This window comes from Malaclemys terrapin, chromosome 11, assembly GCF_027887155.1.
Source record: "Malaclemys terrapin pileata isolate rMalTer1 chromosome 11, rMalTer1.hap1, whole genome shotgun sequence".
NCBI lineage: Eukaryota > Metazoa > Chordata > Testudines > Emydidae > Malaclemys > Malaclemys terrapin.
The window spans coordinates 67,901,332-67,920,892 of record NC_071515.1 but is presented as its reverse complement, the minus strand read 5'-3'; the positions used below and the strand labels follow the sequence as shown (position 1 = coordinate 67,920,892).

The following is a 19,561-nucleotide window of genomic DNA, read 5'->3' as shown; positions in this document are numbered from 1 at the left end:
GCCCTGAGTTTCAGAAGTACTGAGAACCCCGGAGTTCCCACAGACACTGGGGGGAACCGCCGGTGCTCAGCATCTCTGAAAATCAGGCCCAGAATGACACTGACGCCTCTGCCCTGGGCCAGAGCTCTCTGAGTAAGGGGCTTCAGCAGCAATTGGTGTGGGGCAGAGTAAAGCAACCAGGACGGTCATGACGGATGCTGGAACTCTGGCCTCGCCTCACACCTGTGGGGAAGACAGGCCTTCAGACACCCCCTCCCGCCTGCATTGCACTTTCCAGCCCAGGAGCAAGGAACCATTTCACACCTTAGCGCTGGGGGGGCTGAAGCCCAGAACGGGGAAGTAACTCATCCAGTGAGTTGGTGCCAGGGTGGAGAATGGAAGCCAGATCCCAATGCCCAGCTTTGCTCTGATCCCCAAAACAGCCCTTTCCAGATCCATGGCGGGGGGGGGGGGGGGGGGGGGGGGGCAGGAGGGACTCTAGCCACGTGCAGGAGACCCAAGGCTATTTATTTTCATTAAATATGTAGACTAAATAATGAAATTAATAAATTTTCAAGCCGAACATGTATTAATTCTAATGAACAATGCCACATTATGAGGTATTCATTTTTGAAAGTTTATAATAAGCGATGCTCCTGGGGGCGGGGTGGGAGTGGCGCAAGGTGGAAGTTTCGCCTAAGGCGCAAAATATCCTTGCACCGGTCCTGTAACCAGTGATGTCACAGGGCTAACTATTGGGCATGAAATGACTCGAGGGGATTAGCTACTGCTACAGCTACACTTTGCTCATTGTATTAGTATGGTGCTGTGATTTTTCTGCCCAGCGGTTAGCCTTCCTCAGTGGGCAATAATTCCCGGGGCCAGGCCACTCCCTGGGGACAGCTGAACAAAGCATTCTGCTTGTGCCACCTCCTCAGGCCCTGCTGCTGATGTGCCCCCTGTACCCAGGGCTGTGCTGGCGTTACGCTCACTGGGGAACTCTGCCATGGGCAATGAATCCTGAACAGGGAAGTTAGGGACAGATTCCATCTTGATTGTGTCGCACAGCACATGAATGGTGCAAGGGAGCGCAGGAGGGGGATGGGGAAGAGCTTCTGACCCCACAGCCAGGGGTCAACACATGCTAAAAACATACTGCTCTCCACCACTATCTTACAGCCCAGCAAAGGGTAGCCATAGCTGGCCAATGAGTCCATTATGCCACTGTCCTTGTGGGCCAGGCCAGAGGCTAGACTATTTGCCCTGCATGCTCTACCTTCAGGGACGATAGTAAAACAACTCCCCCCACCTCTAGGTTGCCTGCCATAGGCACTACTATTGGCCAAAAGGCAAAACTTCAAATCTGTTTGTGTATGTACCGGACCGTGACCGGCAAGTATCTGCTGAAGACACCAAACCACTCCCACAACCAGGTCAACAGGGAACTGGAAACAGACATTTGTGAATGGTGCCTTGTGTAGCTTGTTGCATGTTATACCCCGGGTTACAGTTGCTCTGGGTTTTGGCCCAAAGCTAATGTAACCCCCCACACCTTCTGGGTGTGGTGTTCTGGCCCATCTAGTGGCACCGAGACCACTCAGAGAGAGAGTTAAATGAGTCTGCTCTCCAGCCTTAGCTAAGAGCCAGTTGGCTTTTAGCTCATTCTGTGGAGGTTCATGCACTAAGATCCAGAGGTGCCCGGTTGAGCCCGCCTGCTGACGACTGGGGGCTGTCGGCTTTACACTAGCACTTCTAGACACAAAACTCCTCCTGATAGCTCCATTGAGCACTGCAGTGCTGGCACCTTGGCAGAGCACAGCTTTTGTCTGGCTGCAAGGCATGCACCGGTGCAGCCAGCAGCAGCAGGGAGGCAGTAAAAGGCATCTAGTCTCAGCACATCAGGGCAGAGTTGCCCTCTGGAACATCAGCTGATCTTTACAGGATGACTGACCTCGTGCACCATGGCACCAATGCCACTGCCCTGTAGGAGCCACACAGCCACTGGTCCCCTCTGAACTGCTGCACAAGGAGTCGTGCCAAACTCTGCCCCCTCCTATGCAGAAGAACAGCATCAGAACTGCCGGGATTGCGATGAGAGGAAGCCAAGTCTCTGCATCCCTGAGTGTTTTAAGCCTCCTGGAGCCCGAAGAGAGGCAAGTCACTGCACCAGGCTTGTGGTTCCTAGACACCACCTGCTGTCTCCTGCCTGAGAGCTGCCACCTGTTGCTCTCTGGCTGCCTAGCCCCTGGTGCAGTGTTGACCTTTCAGCCATCCCCTGGCACTTAGGGTAGGGCTGCATAGCTGCTATGAGGTGGAATTCCCAGCATGGGCCAACATACACATGCTAGTGCCTAAAAATAGCCATGGTGGCATGGGGGGGCAGCTTGGGCTAGCTGCCCAGGTACATATTGGTGTGACATGGTGACCATCCATATGTTCATGATACAGCAGTTTTCATATCAGCAACTCTGTAATATTACCACAATTTGTACAGCCACCTCCCGCCAAATTCTCACAGAGAACTGGTCCCCTTCTTCGCCTCCCACCCCACCCCAGCCACAAGCATGGACCCACCTCCTCTCCTGACTCCCTACTGCTTGGTGCTCAAAAATGAGTCATTCAGGAAGATCTCTGCAACCACAGCTTCCACCGATGCTGACAGCCTGTGATTTGCAGAACTGCAGCAATCCCTGCTCCGCTATTTTTAGTAGTGTCTCTTGGAGTCCTTCAGCATTTCCATTAGAGCACGGGGCAGGGGGCTGTAAATATCCTGAAGGCGAGTTGTTTATGGTGAGAAAAATCAGTGCTGCTGTTTACATAGGCAGGAAAACAAAAAATCAAAAGGGGATGCCTGGGACCATGACCCATTTCCAGAGGGAAAAGCAAGTCAAACCAATGAAAATAATTTGTTTGTGCTTTTTCCTGGCACATTTCCTGCCGTTGACTAGCTCGCATGAGCTATTCAGGGCAAAGTGACAAAGTCAGCAACACAGACCGGAACAGTGGCAGCTGTACTGTCTTCTATGTATTTTCCGCCGCCAAAGGCCTCTTGCAACATTCATATTGGGCCAACGTTGCAGCAGTCAGATAGAATAGCTTAAACCCTGTGGTAAGGACATGGACAGGAAGCTTCAGTCTCTAAAAACCATCAGCCATTTGGTACCAAAAGCAAGGGTGGCTCTATGTTTTTTGCTGTCCCAAGCACGGCTTTTGGCGGTGCGCCTGAGGGCGGTCCGCTGGTCACGCAGATTCAGCGGCATGTCTGCGGGAGGTCCGCTGGTGCCGCGCCTTCGGCGCCCCACCGCCAAATTACCGCCGAAACCGCAGCACCAGCGGACCTCCCGCAGACATGCTGCCCTCACAGCAACTGGCAGGCCGCCCCCCTCTCCGCCCGCGGCTTGGCACCCCAGGCACGTGCTTGCTGTGCTGGTGCCTGGAGCCGCCCCTGACCAAAAGCACAGGCCATTACCCCACCGCTCATGGAAGAAGACTGCGCTTGTAAGTACCAGGCTGTTCTAGCCTCTTGCATAACACAGGGCAAAGAACCTTTCCATACTCAGACCACCTTTTCCATAGGATTCCCCCAGGATGCCCCTCCATTTAGCAATATGGGAATGTCGGGCTGGTTGCAACAACTGTGTCCCACGCACCCAGTTGAGAACCCCTGCACTAAGCCAACATGGGACATTTTCAGCAGTCACCATGGCTGCAATTGCTTTTTTGGATTTACCTAAATGTATACCTCTGTTTACAAGGGTCTAAAACTGATCCATTTATGCTTACAAGAGTTAAAAGCAGCAGCCTCCCGAAAACGCATTTGCTGTAGGGAATGCCAGGGAAACACTGGACGATACTGATAACATCATATATGCACAACAGTTTTATTTTTTTAATATAAAAAAAGATTCTAAAGACTGCAGAACACCTGGGTCCTAGTTTTTTACACAACTGCTTCCAACACCCCGTTTAAGCTAATTTTCCCCTAAAGACTTGCAATGGCAAGGTCTCCCCCGAATTTGGCCTAGTCTCCTCTTCTACTGGTATATGTCTGAAGCTGCAATATGGCACTTGTTTCGCTGAGCTGGAGGGTTTAAGGTATCCAAAAAGCTGGGGTATGAAGAGTTCCGCACCTCTCAGAGTCAATGAGCCCAGGAGCATGTCTTTGTGTCCAGGAATCATACAGCACATGCCCTGCTGAGCCACTTGTCTTTACTGTGCAAATAACAGCCTTCTGTCAATGATCAGTCTTGCTTTAAAGGTATTCTCCACTGAAAAGGATTCCAGCTTCAATTCAGCAACAAAGTCAAGCAATGGTCCACAGCACTCCAGTTCTGGTTGCGTCAGATTTCTCATATGCAGTCAATCAATTGTGCCATTATAGGACTTACTTAGCTTGTTGAATGTGAAATCTAAGCTATGCGTAGAAATAGGCTTTCGGTAAAGAGGATTGGATGCCTTACAAAAAAAAATCAAACAGAAAAGAATATGAATGACAGTAATACTGATATGAAACCACATTTGCTCAGAGATAAATCTCCATTTGGCTTCCTCTGGAATGTGTTATTCAAATACAAAGAGAAACTGGGTTGCTGTGGTGTCTTCATAGGAAACCTGGTAGCAGACTGCACCAGTGTTCCATCTAATTCAGTAGCCTGTCTCCTTATTCTAGGAGAATTTCCTAGAACCTAGAGCAGCTAAGGTTCAAAGGTAAGGCAAAGCAGCGTACCCAGGAAAACCTGCAGAAGCCGTTTCCTTATTGACATCTCCAATTGGCAAAGCTAAACAGGATGGGGCAGAATCACCAGAAAAACCATCTTATAGTTTCGTCAAAAAGACAATGTAAATTTTAAGTAACAGGATAATCTTCAATGCAACTATAATGGGCTTGCTCAAAGTTAGTACTTCTAGTCTGCAATGGGTAGTTACAATCTAGACTGTAAATTCTGTCTCCTAATGTGTGAGTGTACAAAATCTAACACAACAGAGCCCTGATCTCAGCTGGGGCATCTACTACTGTAATCTCAATATTAAAACTGAAGACTGAACAAAATACTGCTGAGTATTTGGATTATTCCCTTATGCAGGGTGCAGCATTATTCCCTTGTAAGGAGCTGCAATTAACCAAAGTAAGGGCACACACAGCTAATGGGGCCAGACTGCCCCAGCCCCACCCTGCAGCACACCTGCGTGAAGCAGGACACAGTTTTGCCAATAGCATCTTCATATCAAGTCAGACAAGTCTTCCTTTAAGTCTGACACCCTCATCATGAGCCTCCATGTGCCTTATGGCCCCCCATCCCCAATCCATGAACCTTCTCCTACCCTACCCCATCCAGCCCCCCTCACCATTTCATATCTCGCCCGGGAGCGTTCGCTTTGGAATCTGGCAAACTCCCGTCTGTCGTGAATGGTGACAAGCAACTTCCAGACAACCAGAAGTACAATTCCTATCAGTAAGATGCTGCCCACCACGGCCAGCAAGATGGTCAGGGCGTTGGGTGCAGAGCCACACTCTAGTGAGGAAAAAAAGAAAATTAGCTTCGATGGGGGACATGCCCTAACATGGGATGTGCACTGGGTAACATTAGACCATTCAGATGCGGGGAGCAGAGAGAGCAAGAACGCCACGGACTCTGATGGAATCGCTCCTGATTTACACTGCTGTCACAAGAGGTTTACCTTGGCATTGCCCTTTCTAGCTGAAGTTTTAAAGAGATTTTCTCCAACACAAATAGGGGAAATCCTGCCCCATTGACATAAATTACAAAACTCCCATTGACTTCAATGGGGAGAGAATTTCACCCAATGTTTGTTTACGATCTACTGCACTGCTGCCAGCAACACCAGCCACATTTCTGTAATGCAGGAGGCCCCAGTGCAAGCACAGAGGGTTAAGGGCTTAGTACAACTGACAAAGTGCCAGGGGCAAGTGGCTATTTCAGCTCCTGGACATCCCTGAGCATGAAAATAGGGGCTCATTAGAATCATTAAGCGAGTCTATTGAATAATGGCTAATGGCTCTGCTATTTCAATCAGGCATAAGATGCGGCAAGTGCAAAATTTGCCGTCTCTTGAGGCCAGGTCCAGAATGGCTTAGGCCACAGGAGACATGTGCAGACTTGCTAGCAGCTATTGTGCCAATCTGCTCGGTTCATTTCACAACACCACAAGGGGGCTTGTTTGGGAAAATGGCTTGCAGCTTATTAAAGTAATAAACGCTTCACATGCCAGAAACACAGCTGCCGTCAGCCATGGTCTAGAGAGACCAGCAGGATCACATGCTAGTGGACATATATACATTATATGCTACTTGGGCTAGGATCGGTGTTTGGAAATAGAAAAAAAAAAATCGATAGTTGCTGTGGTTTATGAACAGGAGTTTATGAGCAGGAGCACTGAGAATCTCCCAATTAATTCAGCTGGCAGGTGACTGTGTAGGGCTATATTTGGAAACTCAATACACTGGATGCTTTTTAGATATGACAATAGATATTTCTGATTTCTTCAGCCAGGTTTGTGATAAAGTTTTGCAGTCATCTAATGCCAATATTAGAGAGGAGCACGGGCCAAGAAATTCAGCATTTGGATCAGGGGTGTTGGTTCTCTAGCCCAGAAGTGAGTTCCTGGCCGGGGAGGCTAGCCCCCGGCCCCTCCCCTCTTGTCCCTCCTCCCCCGCAGCCTCAGCTCGCTGTGCCGCCAGCGCTCTGGGCGGCGGGACTGCGAGCTCCTGCCGGGCAGCGCAGCTGTAAGAGCCATCGGCCTGCCCCGGTGCTCTAGACTGCACGGCAGTGTGGCTAGCTCCAGCTGGGCAGCGCGGCTGCCAGTCCCTCTGAACGGCATGGTAAGGGGGCGGGGAGTGCGGGAGTTGGATAAGGGGCAGGGGGTCACAGGAGGCAGTCAGGGGACAGACAGCAGTTGAATGGGGCGGAGGTTCTGGGTGGGAGGGCGGTCAGGGGACGGGGAATGGGGGAGGAGGGTTGGATAGGCGTGGGAGTCCCAGGGGGCCTCTTAGGGGGCAGGGGTGTGGATAGGAGGCAGGGCAGTCAGGGGACAGGGAGAAGGGGGTGGTTGGAGAGGGAGTGGGGTCCCGGGGGGGTGGTTAGGGACGGGGAGTCCTGGGAGGGGTTGGGCAGGGGACAGGGAGCAGGGGGAGTTGGATGGGTGGAGGGTTCGGAGGGAGGCAGTCAGGGGGCGGGAAGTGGGAGGGAGCAGATAGGGGGCGGGGGCCAGGCTGTTTGGGGAGGAACAGCCTTCCCTACCTGCCCCTCCATACAGTTTCGGAACCCTGATGGGGCCCTCGGGCCAAAAAGTTTGCCCACCCCTGCTCTAGTCAATGCATTTTAAATCATCCAGATTCCTTTGCTCTCTTCAGGACTGGCTTTCAGCCCAACCAGTTCAAGCAGCTGTTTGGGGACCCACACAGTTAGGGGCTTTGTGCCAGCTCGGCTGACAGGTTGCACCAATTTCCTGCCTCTTCCCACCCCCCCAATGTGGAACTAGAGACTGAAGTGACTCACCTCACTTCCACTCTGATACCACAATGGAGTCACTCGCCCAAAATGATTGTGACCCTTCAGTGCTCCTCAACTGTCCCCCACTGCTGCGTCTCCCCTTTCCCTCCACTGTCTCGTGCTCTGTTTCACATTTGGGAGGGAAATCTCTGTCACGTATGCCCTCTCAGACTCCTCCCTCTCCTCAGTGGTGTCTCTCCCAGAACCCACCTCACTCTTCCTTTTGGTGCCATATCTTCCGAGTACCCCTGCTACCCCAGTTCAAAAACACACCCCATCATGTCACAAGGAGGCCGACACTATGTCTAGGGACAGGCAGAAACAAGGCAGCACGCACACACAATGCCACCATACAGCCTCTCTCTACCCCATCTTGGTGGCCTTGTGACAGATTATGTTGTAACAGCCTCCCTACTGTGGGAGAATTTAACTGCAGGACCTGGAAAATGGCCTTATGTGGGACAGTAGAGATATATGGGCTTAGGACCAGAGGTGGCGGCACTGACATCCTGATTTTCCTCTCCCCATCTAACCCAGTTTAGAGTTCCATGAACCATAAGGTCAGCCCGGACTCAGTTTCCCTAAACATTGATCTTAGTTTCCTTAAAAGCCTGTATCGGAGGAGGGCTCCAAGCTTTCTCCTTACCCAGAATCTGCTAAGGCCGTAATTACTGGAGAGCACTTAGCCTTTCTGACGAACAGACACATTTAGCAGCAGCCTAGCACCTCTCAGGAGCTGGCATCTTATATCAAAACAAAAAACAAATGCAGAAACAACCTGGCTTTTTGAGGACGGTGAGATTGGACTTTCCACTGGGAAGTTCCGAGTAGGTGAACTTCATCACGCAGTCATTCATGGGGTAGACACACAGGACCGAGTGCTGGTCATCTGTTTCTGGAACGAAATGAAGAACATTCCTGAGGTTCTGTTAGCAGTGTAAGATAGCCCAGTGCATCTCAAACACACGTTAAACAGTGAAGACAGTAGCATTTGGTGGTATGGCATCTCCACACAGTGGTATAATGTTCAGACATTTGTTGTTCAGCTGTTTTCTTTCTGCAGGAAGAAAAGCCTCTACCATTCAAAGATCTGGCCTCAGAGCTGGATGTGTTTTCTGGAATTCTATAACTCTGGGGACTTTGAATTCTTTTAAATACGAGGAGCTTCCTGTTGGTACATATGGTGCACATTACGGAACAATTCAAATAGCTGAAATACAAGAAACCATTAACACTAGAGGGAAGAAAAAAACCCCACAACCCAACCACTGTACCTTAGCTTTGTATCTATCATCTGGACACTCTTCTATCAATACAAGTAAATGGCAGTGAAGGAAATGTCTGGGTGGGTTTAGCCTACTTCATACAAAGAGAGAAATTAATATGGGTCTCTGAAAGAAGGTCAAGCAAATCAGAACCTTTGAAAAATCCCTTTGCAAGTTCAGCAGCACTTCCCTTCACATACTGGAGGAGTCGGGAGAAAATACAAAACAAAGAGAGCCTGGAAATGAGCGCAACGTGATTATGATTTGTGGGGAAGGTTGAGGTTTAAATAGAACAACAACAGAGCACTAGCAAACATGAAGATCTGGAAAGATGAAAATACTCAGTACTGACATCCTTCAGTGACGGGCACTCTACAGCTACCCAGACGCCACAGCAGGGAGCCAATGTGGTCTGGTGGGCACAGCACCAGCTTGAGCATCAGGAAAATGGGGTTCTAATCCCCTACCTACTGCATGACTTTGGGCAAGGCACTTCCCCTCCCAGCTTTTGCCCTATTTAGGCTGTAAGAGATGGTCCCTGCCCTGAAGATCTCACTATGGGTATGTAAATCAGAGGTGTGATTGCAGCTCGATTAGGCATGCCCATGCTAGCTTTAATCTAGCTAGTGTGGCTAAAAAGCAGCAGTGAAGATGCAGAGGCACAGACCCCCGCATGGCTAGGAACACGAGTATATACCCAGGGTTCCAGGCAGGCTTGTACAGCCATGCTGAATGCCTCGGCCACCATTCACTCTTTTTAGCCACGTTAGCTAGATTAAAGGCAGGACGCGTATCCCAAGCTGCAATCACACCTCTGACTGCAAGGCAAACATACCCTGGGTGTTTCTACAGTGCTTTGGCTGGGATTTCTAGGCACTAGCGTAACACAAGTAATCATTAACGATCATGCACACGAACATTTTGAAGAGGTTAAACTTGCACTCAGGGATGCATGTAACAGTAAGATACTCAGGGCAAATATAAAAGCTGACATGAGCTTGTCTTTCGACAGTACCATCCTATGCAGTTCAAAAAGGCAGCCATTTTTCTTTTCCTTTCCCTTGCTCTTCAATTTGGAAAGCTGTGGATAAAGTGATGGATATCGGTCCATTTTATGAGGAAAGCAGTGAACTGTTGACATAAATGAGGATGTTATTAAAACCACAATCCATCGCCCGACTTGCATTCCAAATGTGCTGAATTGTTTTATCTCCGGAAATAATCAGGAGGTTTATTTTTTCAAGACCGAGACGGAAGTGGGAAGTGGGGGGAGAGGAATAAATTGAGGGAGAAAAGGTGAAAGTGGAGGAGTGGCAGGAAATTAGAAGACTTGTTTGAAGTAGGAATTTGTTTTGTTTTTTTAATGTACCATAGAAGACAGAGCAGGCTGTTTGTGCTACTGCTGCTGTTATAACTAAAAGGTCTGTCCGTGGTTTCTTTGCAAATCTTGTCATTGCAGGAGAGTTATAATGTGGGTGCAAAACAATCAGTTTGATTTCAAATGTGCTGCCCTGGCCAGTCTCAGTTCCAAGTAGAGCTTTGTAGCGTTTAAAGCAGAGGGCTGAATTCCATGTATAATTAAGATCGGTGAGCTGGGGTACAAATTTCAGAGTATTCACGGTTCCCCCTCAATCCCCACTGGGGTCAGTGCGATGTTTGCACCATCATCAAGGGGAGAATACGGCCTTTGTGTACCGACTAAGCTTGTAGGCTGGGATTTGCAAATGAGCCTAAGGGAGTTAGACACCCACATCCCATTAATTTGAAATGAGAGCAGGACAGCTAACTTGCTTAGGCACCTTGAAAATCCAGGCCACAGTTACCATTGTTAGTGGTAGCTGCTGAATGCCTTACTCAGATTCAGTATCAGTGGGAAAATGATCACATTTATGAGCCTGCTACTTCACCCTATTATTTTTCGTCCTTCTGCATTTCCTCTGTCTCCCTTTTCCTTTCTGACTTTGACCTGGCCTCACTAGAGAAATGATTACCCTTCCGTTACAGTAACTGCTGCTAACCGTGCAGTGATACAGCTGCATCCATGTTAACAACACTAGTGTGAGTAAATCTCAACATTCCAGCCTTTAACAAGCATCTGTAATGTGCACTACATAGCGTGAATATACTGTCAGCCAGGTTTTGGTCTCAGTCTTAACAGGCTTCAGATCTTCTAGTACTTGAAATTAAAAAAAAAAAAAAACTGCTCCCGGCCAAAACAAGAAAGTTTAAAACTAAACCTTGGCTGTTAGTTCCCCTGCCCCATCTTCCAAAACAGCAGGGGAACTTGCAAACCACAGGCATGATTCTGTACTTCTACCCAGCGCCATCTCACAGGGTGCAAGTCAGCACAAAAATGTGGCCATATGTGTTGCAAGACTTAGGCATGAGAGTGGAACTTCAACCTACACTCCTGCATTTTCAGCCTTCAAACAGACACCAGACTAGTCACGTGAAAGTAGCTTTTTGTGAAGCTTTCTGTGAAGAGGCTGGAGGGATTTAAAGTGGCCTGATGACCTTGCAGCTTTTGCAGTGAGCTGTTATTAAATGTGGTGTCACAGACCCACTGTTTGAATCTCTTGGTGCTTGTAACAAGGCTGGAAATAATATGGGAAAAGGTAGGAATCCCACTGCTCACATTGTTTAAAACTAGCTCAAAGCATGTGAGAAGGAAATAGAGAATGGCAGATTGGGAGGAAGCTGGAAAAGGACAAGGTTACCTATCACATTTTCACCACAAATTGCTGATTCTACGAGCGGGGCAGGGGGGAAAAGAACAGTGAAAAAAGTTACAAATGTGAAAGGTTAGAGACGACTTAATTTATCTGCTCATTCAGAAAAGGCCGTCCGTTCCACCCCAATGTCCTCATCTTTCTATGCCAAGCCCCTCCCTTAAAGCTCACTTCTTCCAAGAGGCCTAGAAAACATCCCACCTCGATGAAGTGTTCATGTTACAGACACAAGGAGGGAGTGTGCCAGAAAAAAACAACACCACAAAAAATGCTGCTCTAACAAGATACTTGCTAACTCTTCCTGCTCAATCACTTTCCATTGGGTTGCATCCTGTTCCCCTTACTTCCTGTATTAACTATAGCCAAAAAGCACATAACGCAACTCTGGTGGTCTTCATATTCTTTACTCCTAGGTCATTTGTGCACTAGGGTAGCCCTGGACAGTGTAACTTCATGGCTGCCCTAAATATTGCTGTCAAGAGTTCTTCAGGGCAAGGATCTTGTTTTCTTACCTATCTATAACGGGCCTAGACATCCTTGGTATTATGTATATAAAAATACCTTTTAAAGTAATTTTTGCTTCATTACATGGCCAAAGCTTCTGAATCATGATTAATTTCTCCTGCTGAAGGATTTATTTGACTGGGATCTTGGCAAGTTTTGGCAGTGCAGACTGGTATGGGTGCATCACTTAACCAAGACAGCTTCCTATTAACTCTATGGATCACAATGTAACCAGGCATGCGAGTTTTGCATTGTCCCTGTCGTCATAAACTCTCTCATTTACTCCTGCCTCTGTAACAAAGCAGAGAAAAATCTAGGGGTAGCTCTAAGACCTTCTAGAGGGAAGAAAGAGCGTAGACACCCACAAGGCAATTAATTGAGTATGAAATTTTACTTAATAAAACGTTGATTCAGAAGATAGAGCCAACATAGCAGCAATCCTCAAAAAGAAAGCTGACAGCAAAAGTGCAACCAGTATGACTTCTGTAAATATCTGGAAGAGATACATATTAAAACCAAACAGAGAAACCTATTTGATTAACAAAAATGGTTCTTCACTATTAAGAGATTAGGTAGAAAACTGGTTGATTTTACTTTTAAAAACAAATCAGTTGCATGCTCATCACGTACCACGTGAATTGAAATGTAGTGTTTAGATTCTGAATTCCAGATCTAATCTGAATCTAGTAACATTTACTGTGTCAAGATTACAAGTGTTATGTGTAGCTGATATGGATAAGAGAATAAACCCAGCATATGGTAAATAGTTGGATGTGGGGTGTATGTTGTAACAGTGAAGAGATTATAACCTGGAGGTAGGAAAATGGATTAGCCTTTCTAAATCCAGATTTTTATTTGTGACCTACTTTATGGAAAAGCTTCGATGCCAATCAGGGTAAATACAATTCTTTGCAAAGACCAGTTAAATCTAGCCAGTTGCAACAGCCTCATGCCTGAAGTTCCCATATGATTCTGCTGTACATTACTTACTGAGGACATCCACACGTGTAATGATCTCATCCTTGCAGTGTTTTGGGCAGGTTTGGTTATCAGCCAGTCCTCCTGAGTTATGTAACATGCACTCAATGCAGTCCCTTCAGGAGGGAGACACAAAGAGAAAGACTAAACATCTTTGAAACCACAGGAACATTCAGACCTGCCACACAAACTGTTTGCCAAAGGGAATCTTGACCTGTTAATCCACAGTCAGGGGCATGCGCAGGAATTTAAATGTTACTGCCTGGGGGGAGGTGGATTGTGTGGGGGCACAGAACTCCTCTGGTTGGGGGAGACAGCAAACTCCCCCTTCTCCTGGGCCGCGGAGGGAGAGCTCCTCGACACAGCCCAGGAGCAGAAGTTTTGCATCCCCCACCAGCTATTGGGGGGGGTGCCCCTGCTTGCCCCCTTTGTGCACGCCCCCACACAGAGTCACACATCTGCATCATAAAAGAAATAGAAACCTTTTGGCCAAGCGTCTCCAAATTAAGGACAGATTAACCCTGGAGGTGGGGCTGAATTGCGAAGTTCCCTGGTTGTCTGGGTGTGTTTGTATTTGGAACTTTGGTGTAACCCGCTACAGAGATGGATGTTGGCTGTTAAATTTGGATCCAGCCCTGAATGTTCTCTCATTTCAGGCATTTGGGGATCTAGATTTCTTATGTGGGACCATCTCGGAAATGGCTGAAAGCAGAAAAGACAGACACCATAAATATTTGTTGTGGAGCTACAAGCATTTAAATGATCAAAGTGGCTTTTCCATTGTATTTTCAATCTCTTAAATCATAACCATTCCCTGGCATCCTCGTGCTGTCTCCATACTACACAGCAAGATGCATTGAAATGAAGCGGATCTGGCTGCCAGTAATTACCCAGTAGAACCCACATTAGAACAAGGCATGAAATGACCTGTATTGGTCACTTTCTGCCAGGCTCAGACTGGTTTGCAGGAAAATTTCCCAGAGAGGCATCTGGACACCTCCAGCCACATGCTAACAATCCCCCAGTGCCTTCCCATAATTCCCTGTGTGTGCCCAAAAGGACAGGCAAATTCTCCCACAATTAATTGGAAAAGACTCACAAGTAGTGCAGCATACTGCTGCACAAAGGACCATGGGAACCCCCAGACGTCCTAGTGACACACACATGGGGGAATACAGGGCAGACACTGCTCATACCTGGGCTAGGCTAAGCCAGGTGCCATCTCTGCAGTGAAGGCCTACCCTCAGGCAGCCAGTCCAACCTGAAGCAGTAATAGAGGCCCCTTATTTGAAGGACTTCTGAAATCAAACACAATTTCCCTTCATGATGCAGAGTGAGCCATTCATGGGCACGGTTGGTGAGGTACCTTTTAGTGCTGCAGGCACCTGGGCAGGTAGGACATTTCTCGCACGTCTCTCCAAAGGCTCCGGGCTCGGTGCATTGGCATTTCCCACAGACACAGTTGCCTCTGCCGCTGCACATCTGACTGTCATTCGAAATGCAACGGTTAGTCTCCGTCGAGCAGTTGCAGTTGTCTCCGATGTAACCAGCGTGGCACTTGCACTCCCCACAGTGACACTCTCCATGGCCTAAAGATAAGCGATAACAAGCACAAACAGCAAACTTCAGTGCAAGTGAACAGATGGCTATCTGGGATTGGGATGCAGTGACAGTGTGCTGGAGGTAAAAAGGAACAGAGGGGCATCAGTAACATTCTTGATGTTATCAAGCTGAAGGGAGGGAGGTTAAAAGGATAAAAAGATGAATGCAAGACAAATGCTTAAGTATCAAGTTACTTGGGGCCTTAGATAGAAAGTTCTTAGTGTCTCGTTATTGTTCTTACTATTGTAACACACAGACTGGCCTGCAGTGGCAAAATCAGTCTGAACTTTTACAGCCCAGTGACAGTACACCTCTACCCCGATATAACGTGACCCGATATAACATGAATTTGGATATAATGTGGTAAAGTAGTACTTGGGGGGAGGGGAGGGAGGGCAGGGCAGGCTGCTTCCTGGAGTGGAGCGGAGCGGAGCGGGGACAGGGACAGGGCAGACAGGCAGGGAGCCTGCCCTGGCCACGGTGCGCAGCGCTGCCACCCCGGATCAGCTCTAGGTAAGCGGTGCCAGGCCAGAGCCCGTACCCCGCATCCCTTCTGCACCCCAACCCTCTGCCCGGAGCCCCCTGCCGCATCCCACACCCCTCCTGCACTGCAACTCCCTGCCCTGAGCCCCCTGCCACACCCTGCACCCCTCACCCCTCCTGCAACCCAACCCCCTGCCTGGAGCCCCTTGCCACACACTGCACCCCAACCCTCTGCCGCACCCCTCCCACACCCCGACTCCCTGCTCTGAGCCCCCGCCGCACCCTGCACACTTCTTGCACCTCACACCCCAATTCCCTGCCGTACCCTGCACACCTCCTGCACCTCAACTCCCTGCCCTGAGCCCCTGCCACACCCTACACCCCTCCTGCGCCCCTTGGGGGCAGGGAGGGGGCAGAGTTGGGGTGAGGACTTCAGGGAAGGGGTTGGAATGGGGCCAGGGAAGGGGCGAGAAGAGGCGGGGCAGGGGCGTGGCCTCATGGAAGGGGTGGAGTGGGGGCGGGGCCAGAGGCAGCAAGTGGGGTGTGTCAGTGATGCGGCCCACGGGCCAATGCACTAGTCCTCATGCGGCCCTCGAGGTCATCTGAGTTTGAGACCCCTGGGCTAAAGCATGGTTGCTGTTTTCTCTGGATTAACATTTCGGATTCCTAGAGCCCCTTTAAAGTGTTACTCCTCCTATTCTATTACCCACTTATACAGTGATTGACATTAAAGTGCAAACGAAGCCCTGATAGAACCTTTCAGCAACAACTCATTGCAGGAATAAAATATTCTTAACTGCTGCAAAGGGGTCAATATATACTTTGCTGTGCCCGTTACTATACATTTCAGATATTCAGGATTCAAGGCTTTCATCGCCGTGCAGAATGGGCCTAGCAGATTTCCTCTTTCCTCTTCCATTTTTGTAAGAAAAATTTCAGTAGTAGCCTAAAGTTTGTGGCTGTGTGAAGACTCCAGTCAAGCGAAATGGAGAATTGTTACCCCCTGGTTTAGCATTAGGATTTCTGCTGTTATTGGATCAGTTTAAAAAAAGGGGGGGAAAACCCTCAGATAATTTAAAGCTGAGGACAGCTAGAGGTGACGTTCTTTCAGCATGCAGAGTTCTTCATTGTTCCAGCCTCGTAAAAGAAACATGCTAATAAAGGATACAGTTGTTTATATATCTGCACAGGGCTTTCTAAATGGCCTGAGAATTTCAATGTAAATCCAGCTCTCCCGGTTTACCACAGAGGGAAGCAAAGAAAACCCTACCCTGACAGTGATTTAAAGCAGAAGGGCCTGAAAAGTAGCAAAAGAGCAGCCGAGCCTTGGATTCTTCACACCCACCTTCCCTGCTGAAAGCTGGCAAAGGTTCTGAAACAACACCTTTAGGAATATTGCTTTTTAACCCAGATGTGGCTATATCCTCAGCTGTACAGAAGACAATGTTTAACAGATACATACTGCTGGGTGCTGGAGAGCTACGGTGCGGTCAATATAATCTCGATACTCACTGTAGTTAACCAGTGGAAGCTGAAGCAGATACAGAAAAAAACAGCGTTTGTGGTCACTTCTCTACAGTCTTCTTAGTATAGCATCAGATTTTCCTAATGTACCCAGTGTGGCAATCAATGGAACTGCCCTCGTTGGGTTTTATGCCTGGCCTCCGCTTGCCCACATGGCTCAGAAAGAAGAGCTTTCTCTCTCCACCGTTCCCCAAGCTCCTTCTGTCCCTCATGTGTAGGACTCAGCTTTATTGTAGAGCGATAAAAGTTGTTAGAGTGCTTTTTACAGCACTTTCCTGTTTAATGAACAAGGTATGTGCCATAATAATCAGGCTCCCTGATGAACTACTGGACACTCACTTCCTATGCTACCTTTTCTAGGCAGAGCCCTAGCTAGATTCAGATGGGTTCCCTACCTCAGAGGGATGTTGGGAGGACAAATGTATTCGATTGTCAGGTGCTCTGATACTCAGGTGAGGGGCGCCCAGATAAATACCACAGATAGATTCACTGGGTGCATTTTAAAAATCAAACAGTTGTTTTACCCTGAAGTTTGGGATGAATTTAGGATTGCTGGAAATTAGTGAGTACAGCATTGGTCCACGCCAGGCACAGAGGGGGCAGCTGCTGTTCCAATGCTTCCTCCTCCCCCTAGTCTCTGCAATGGGTTGTGATAAATCCAAATGCCTAGGGTTCAGTCTTTCATGTGACTGGGCCTGGTTTTGAACCTAGGTCTGAGCAGCGGAAGGCTACTGGATTAACCATTTCATAAGCCAGTTCATCATCTCTCCCTCCCCTCTCCTTTAACAGATGGAAATATCTACGGGCTTCTTTGGGAGAGTTTTCCCACAATACAATACACAGAGGGAGGAAATGCATCAGAATAAGCCCTGCCCACCCCCCAAATAAATCCAGTACCTGAAGATTTATTTGCCAAAAAATTATCCACCTAGCTACAAGTTACATTCCTGTTTCTTACACACTGTCATTGATGGTCCTTTGTCAACTCCAAGGAGAAGCAGCTGCACCTGCCACTGAAAATACCTCTCAGACTCCAAGCACCTTGCTCATCAAACAATGCAGTAGATCTGACAGCAGTCCCTCGGGTTTGTGGGCATTAGACAAGAGTTCCAATCGTTATCGATAAACGGAGAATGCAATATAGTGGTGCTCCTACTGTAGCTGTGGGACTTGGAGACAGCCTGAAAAGTCAATAATCTCAGAGGCTTTCAGTTATTGAAAGTGGAGCGTCAAGTTGTCAAATGTGCGGTTTCATCAATCAGCTCCCTGGAAGTAACGCTGGGCTTCTTAACTACTTAACCCCAGGAGGAGGTCGCTTTCAAATGCATATTTTATAATGCCAAACAGTTTGAATATATGCTCATCAGCAAATTAATTACAGCTTCAGTTTCCCCACTGGAAACAGTCTCATGTTTCTCAGACAAGACTGCTAAAAAATATATGCAGATTCTTCTCTTCACCACAAGCACTCTGATTTCTCTGGCTTTCCATGACTCCTGCATTGGCAGAGGTGCCACAGCACATCTCAAATACAGGCGCTGGAAAACAGGAACGTCTTTTATTTTACTAGGGTTACCATACGTCCGGTTTTTCCCGGACATGTCCGGCTTTTCGGCAATCAAACCCCCGTCCGGGGGGAATTGCCAAAAAGCCGAACATGTCCGGGAAAATGCCGGCCGGGCACTTCCCCTCCCGCGGCTGCTCTGCTCCTCCCCTGACTCTTCGGCTCTGTTTAAGAGCCGAGCTGCCCGCGCGCTATGGGCTTCGGGCAGCCCCCTTGCCTCCAGACCCCAGCCGGGCACTTCCCCTCCCGGGCTCCGGCAGCGCAGGGTCCGGAGGCATAGGGGCTGCCCGAAGCCGGTAGCGCTCGGGCAGCTCGGCTCTTAAACAGAGCCGAAGAGTCAGGGGAGGAGCAGAGCCTCCAGCCACGGCGGCTCTGCTCCTCCCCTGACTCTTCGGCTCTGTTTAAGAGCCGAGTGCTACGGGCTTTGGGCAGCCCCCATGCCTCCGGACCCTGCGCTGCCGGAGCCCGGGAGGGGAAGTACCCGGCCAGGGGCGCAGGGTCCGAAGGCATAGGGGCTGCCCGAAGCCCAAGCGCTACCGGCTTCACGGTTTGCCGGGCAGCCTCCAGACCCTGCGCCCCCGGCTGGGCGCTTCCCCTCCCGGGCTCCAGCTGCGCTGGGGAAGCGCCGGCCGGGGGCGCAGGGTCTGGGGGCTGCCTGGCAAACCGTGAAGCCGGTAGCGCTCGGGCAGCCCTTTTCGCGTGGCTGGGAGTGGGAGGGAGGAGGGGGCGGAGTTAGGATGGGGAAGGGGCGGAGTTGGGGCAGGGCTGGGGGTGGGAAATGGGCGGGGCCAGGGCCCCGTGGAGGGTCCTCTTTTTTTATTTGTTACATATGGTAACCCTAATTTTTCTAGCCACCTCATTTGCCCCAAAGCTTCATAAGGAGCATTCACACAGCCCCATCATTTGCTTGGGACCAAACTTGCTACTTCAAACTATTACAAACCTTAGTGTGTCCACACGTTTATACTCTCTCCAAATGCAACCTTCTTCCTCTCCTGTACCTGATATTGATAAGTAATCTGTTATCCAGGATGGGCAGAATTTCTGAAACCTTGGAATTCTGCATGGTATTTGCATTTCATAGTAAAAAGGTTTGTACGCTTCCAGCCCTATCTGCCTCACTGACATATGTTAAGTGGCCAAGGAGTTATTACTGTACATAAGATAATGTCTATGGCAAATTATTCCAGGACCCCGTCTCTAAAGATAAACCAAGCAATGGTACTGCTCATCAGGAAAGGGTCTCACTTCCAAACTGGGAATGTAATCTCAGACTAAGAGAGGAAGGTGTATTTTAATACACCTCCGAGCTAATCAAGTTTCATGGTGCAGTTTTAATGTGTACAGTATTTTAAAAAAATCTTAGTTTGGTTTTGAATGTAATCTACTACGGCTGGTCTGTATAGCCAAAGAGATTAATTG

The 19,561-nt window shown here is 48.8% G+C and overlaps 1 protein-coding gene across 1 annotated transcript in view; it reads right to left on the bottom strand.

Moving 5' to 3' along the window:
• Nucleotides 1–3,836: 3,836 nt before the first annotated feature.
• The window catches only part of ITGB5 (integrin subunit beta 5), a 114,121-nt gene continuing 98,396 nt past the window's right edge, over nt 3,837–19,561 (bottom strand). Inside the window, exons 11-15 of the mRNA XM_054043937.1 lie at nt 14,333–14,555; nt 12,979–13,082; nt 8,269–8,385; nt 5,326–5,492; nt 3,837–4,434 (exon numbers count right to left, since the gene is read on the bottom strand). Coding sequence (XP_053899912.1) covers nt 4,339–4,434; nt 5,326–5,492; nt 8,269–8,385; nt 12,979–13,082; nt 14,333–14,555 — 707 coding nt within the window. The 3' untranslated portion in view covers nt 3,837–4,338. The remainder of the gene's footprint in view (nt 4,435–5,325; nt 5,493–8,268; nt 8,386–12,978; nt 13,083–14,332; nt 14,556–19,561) is intronic.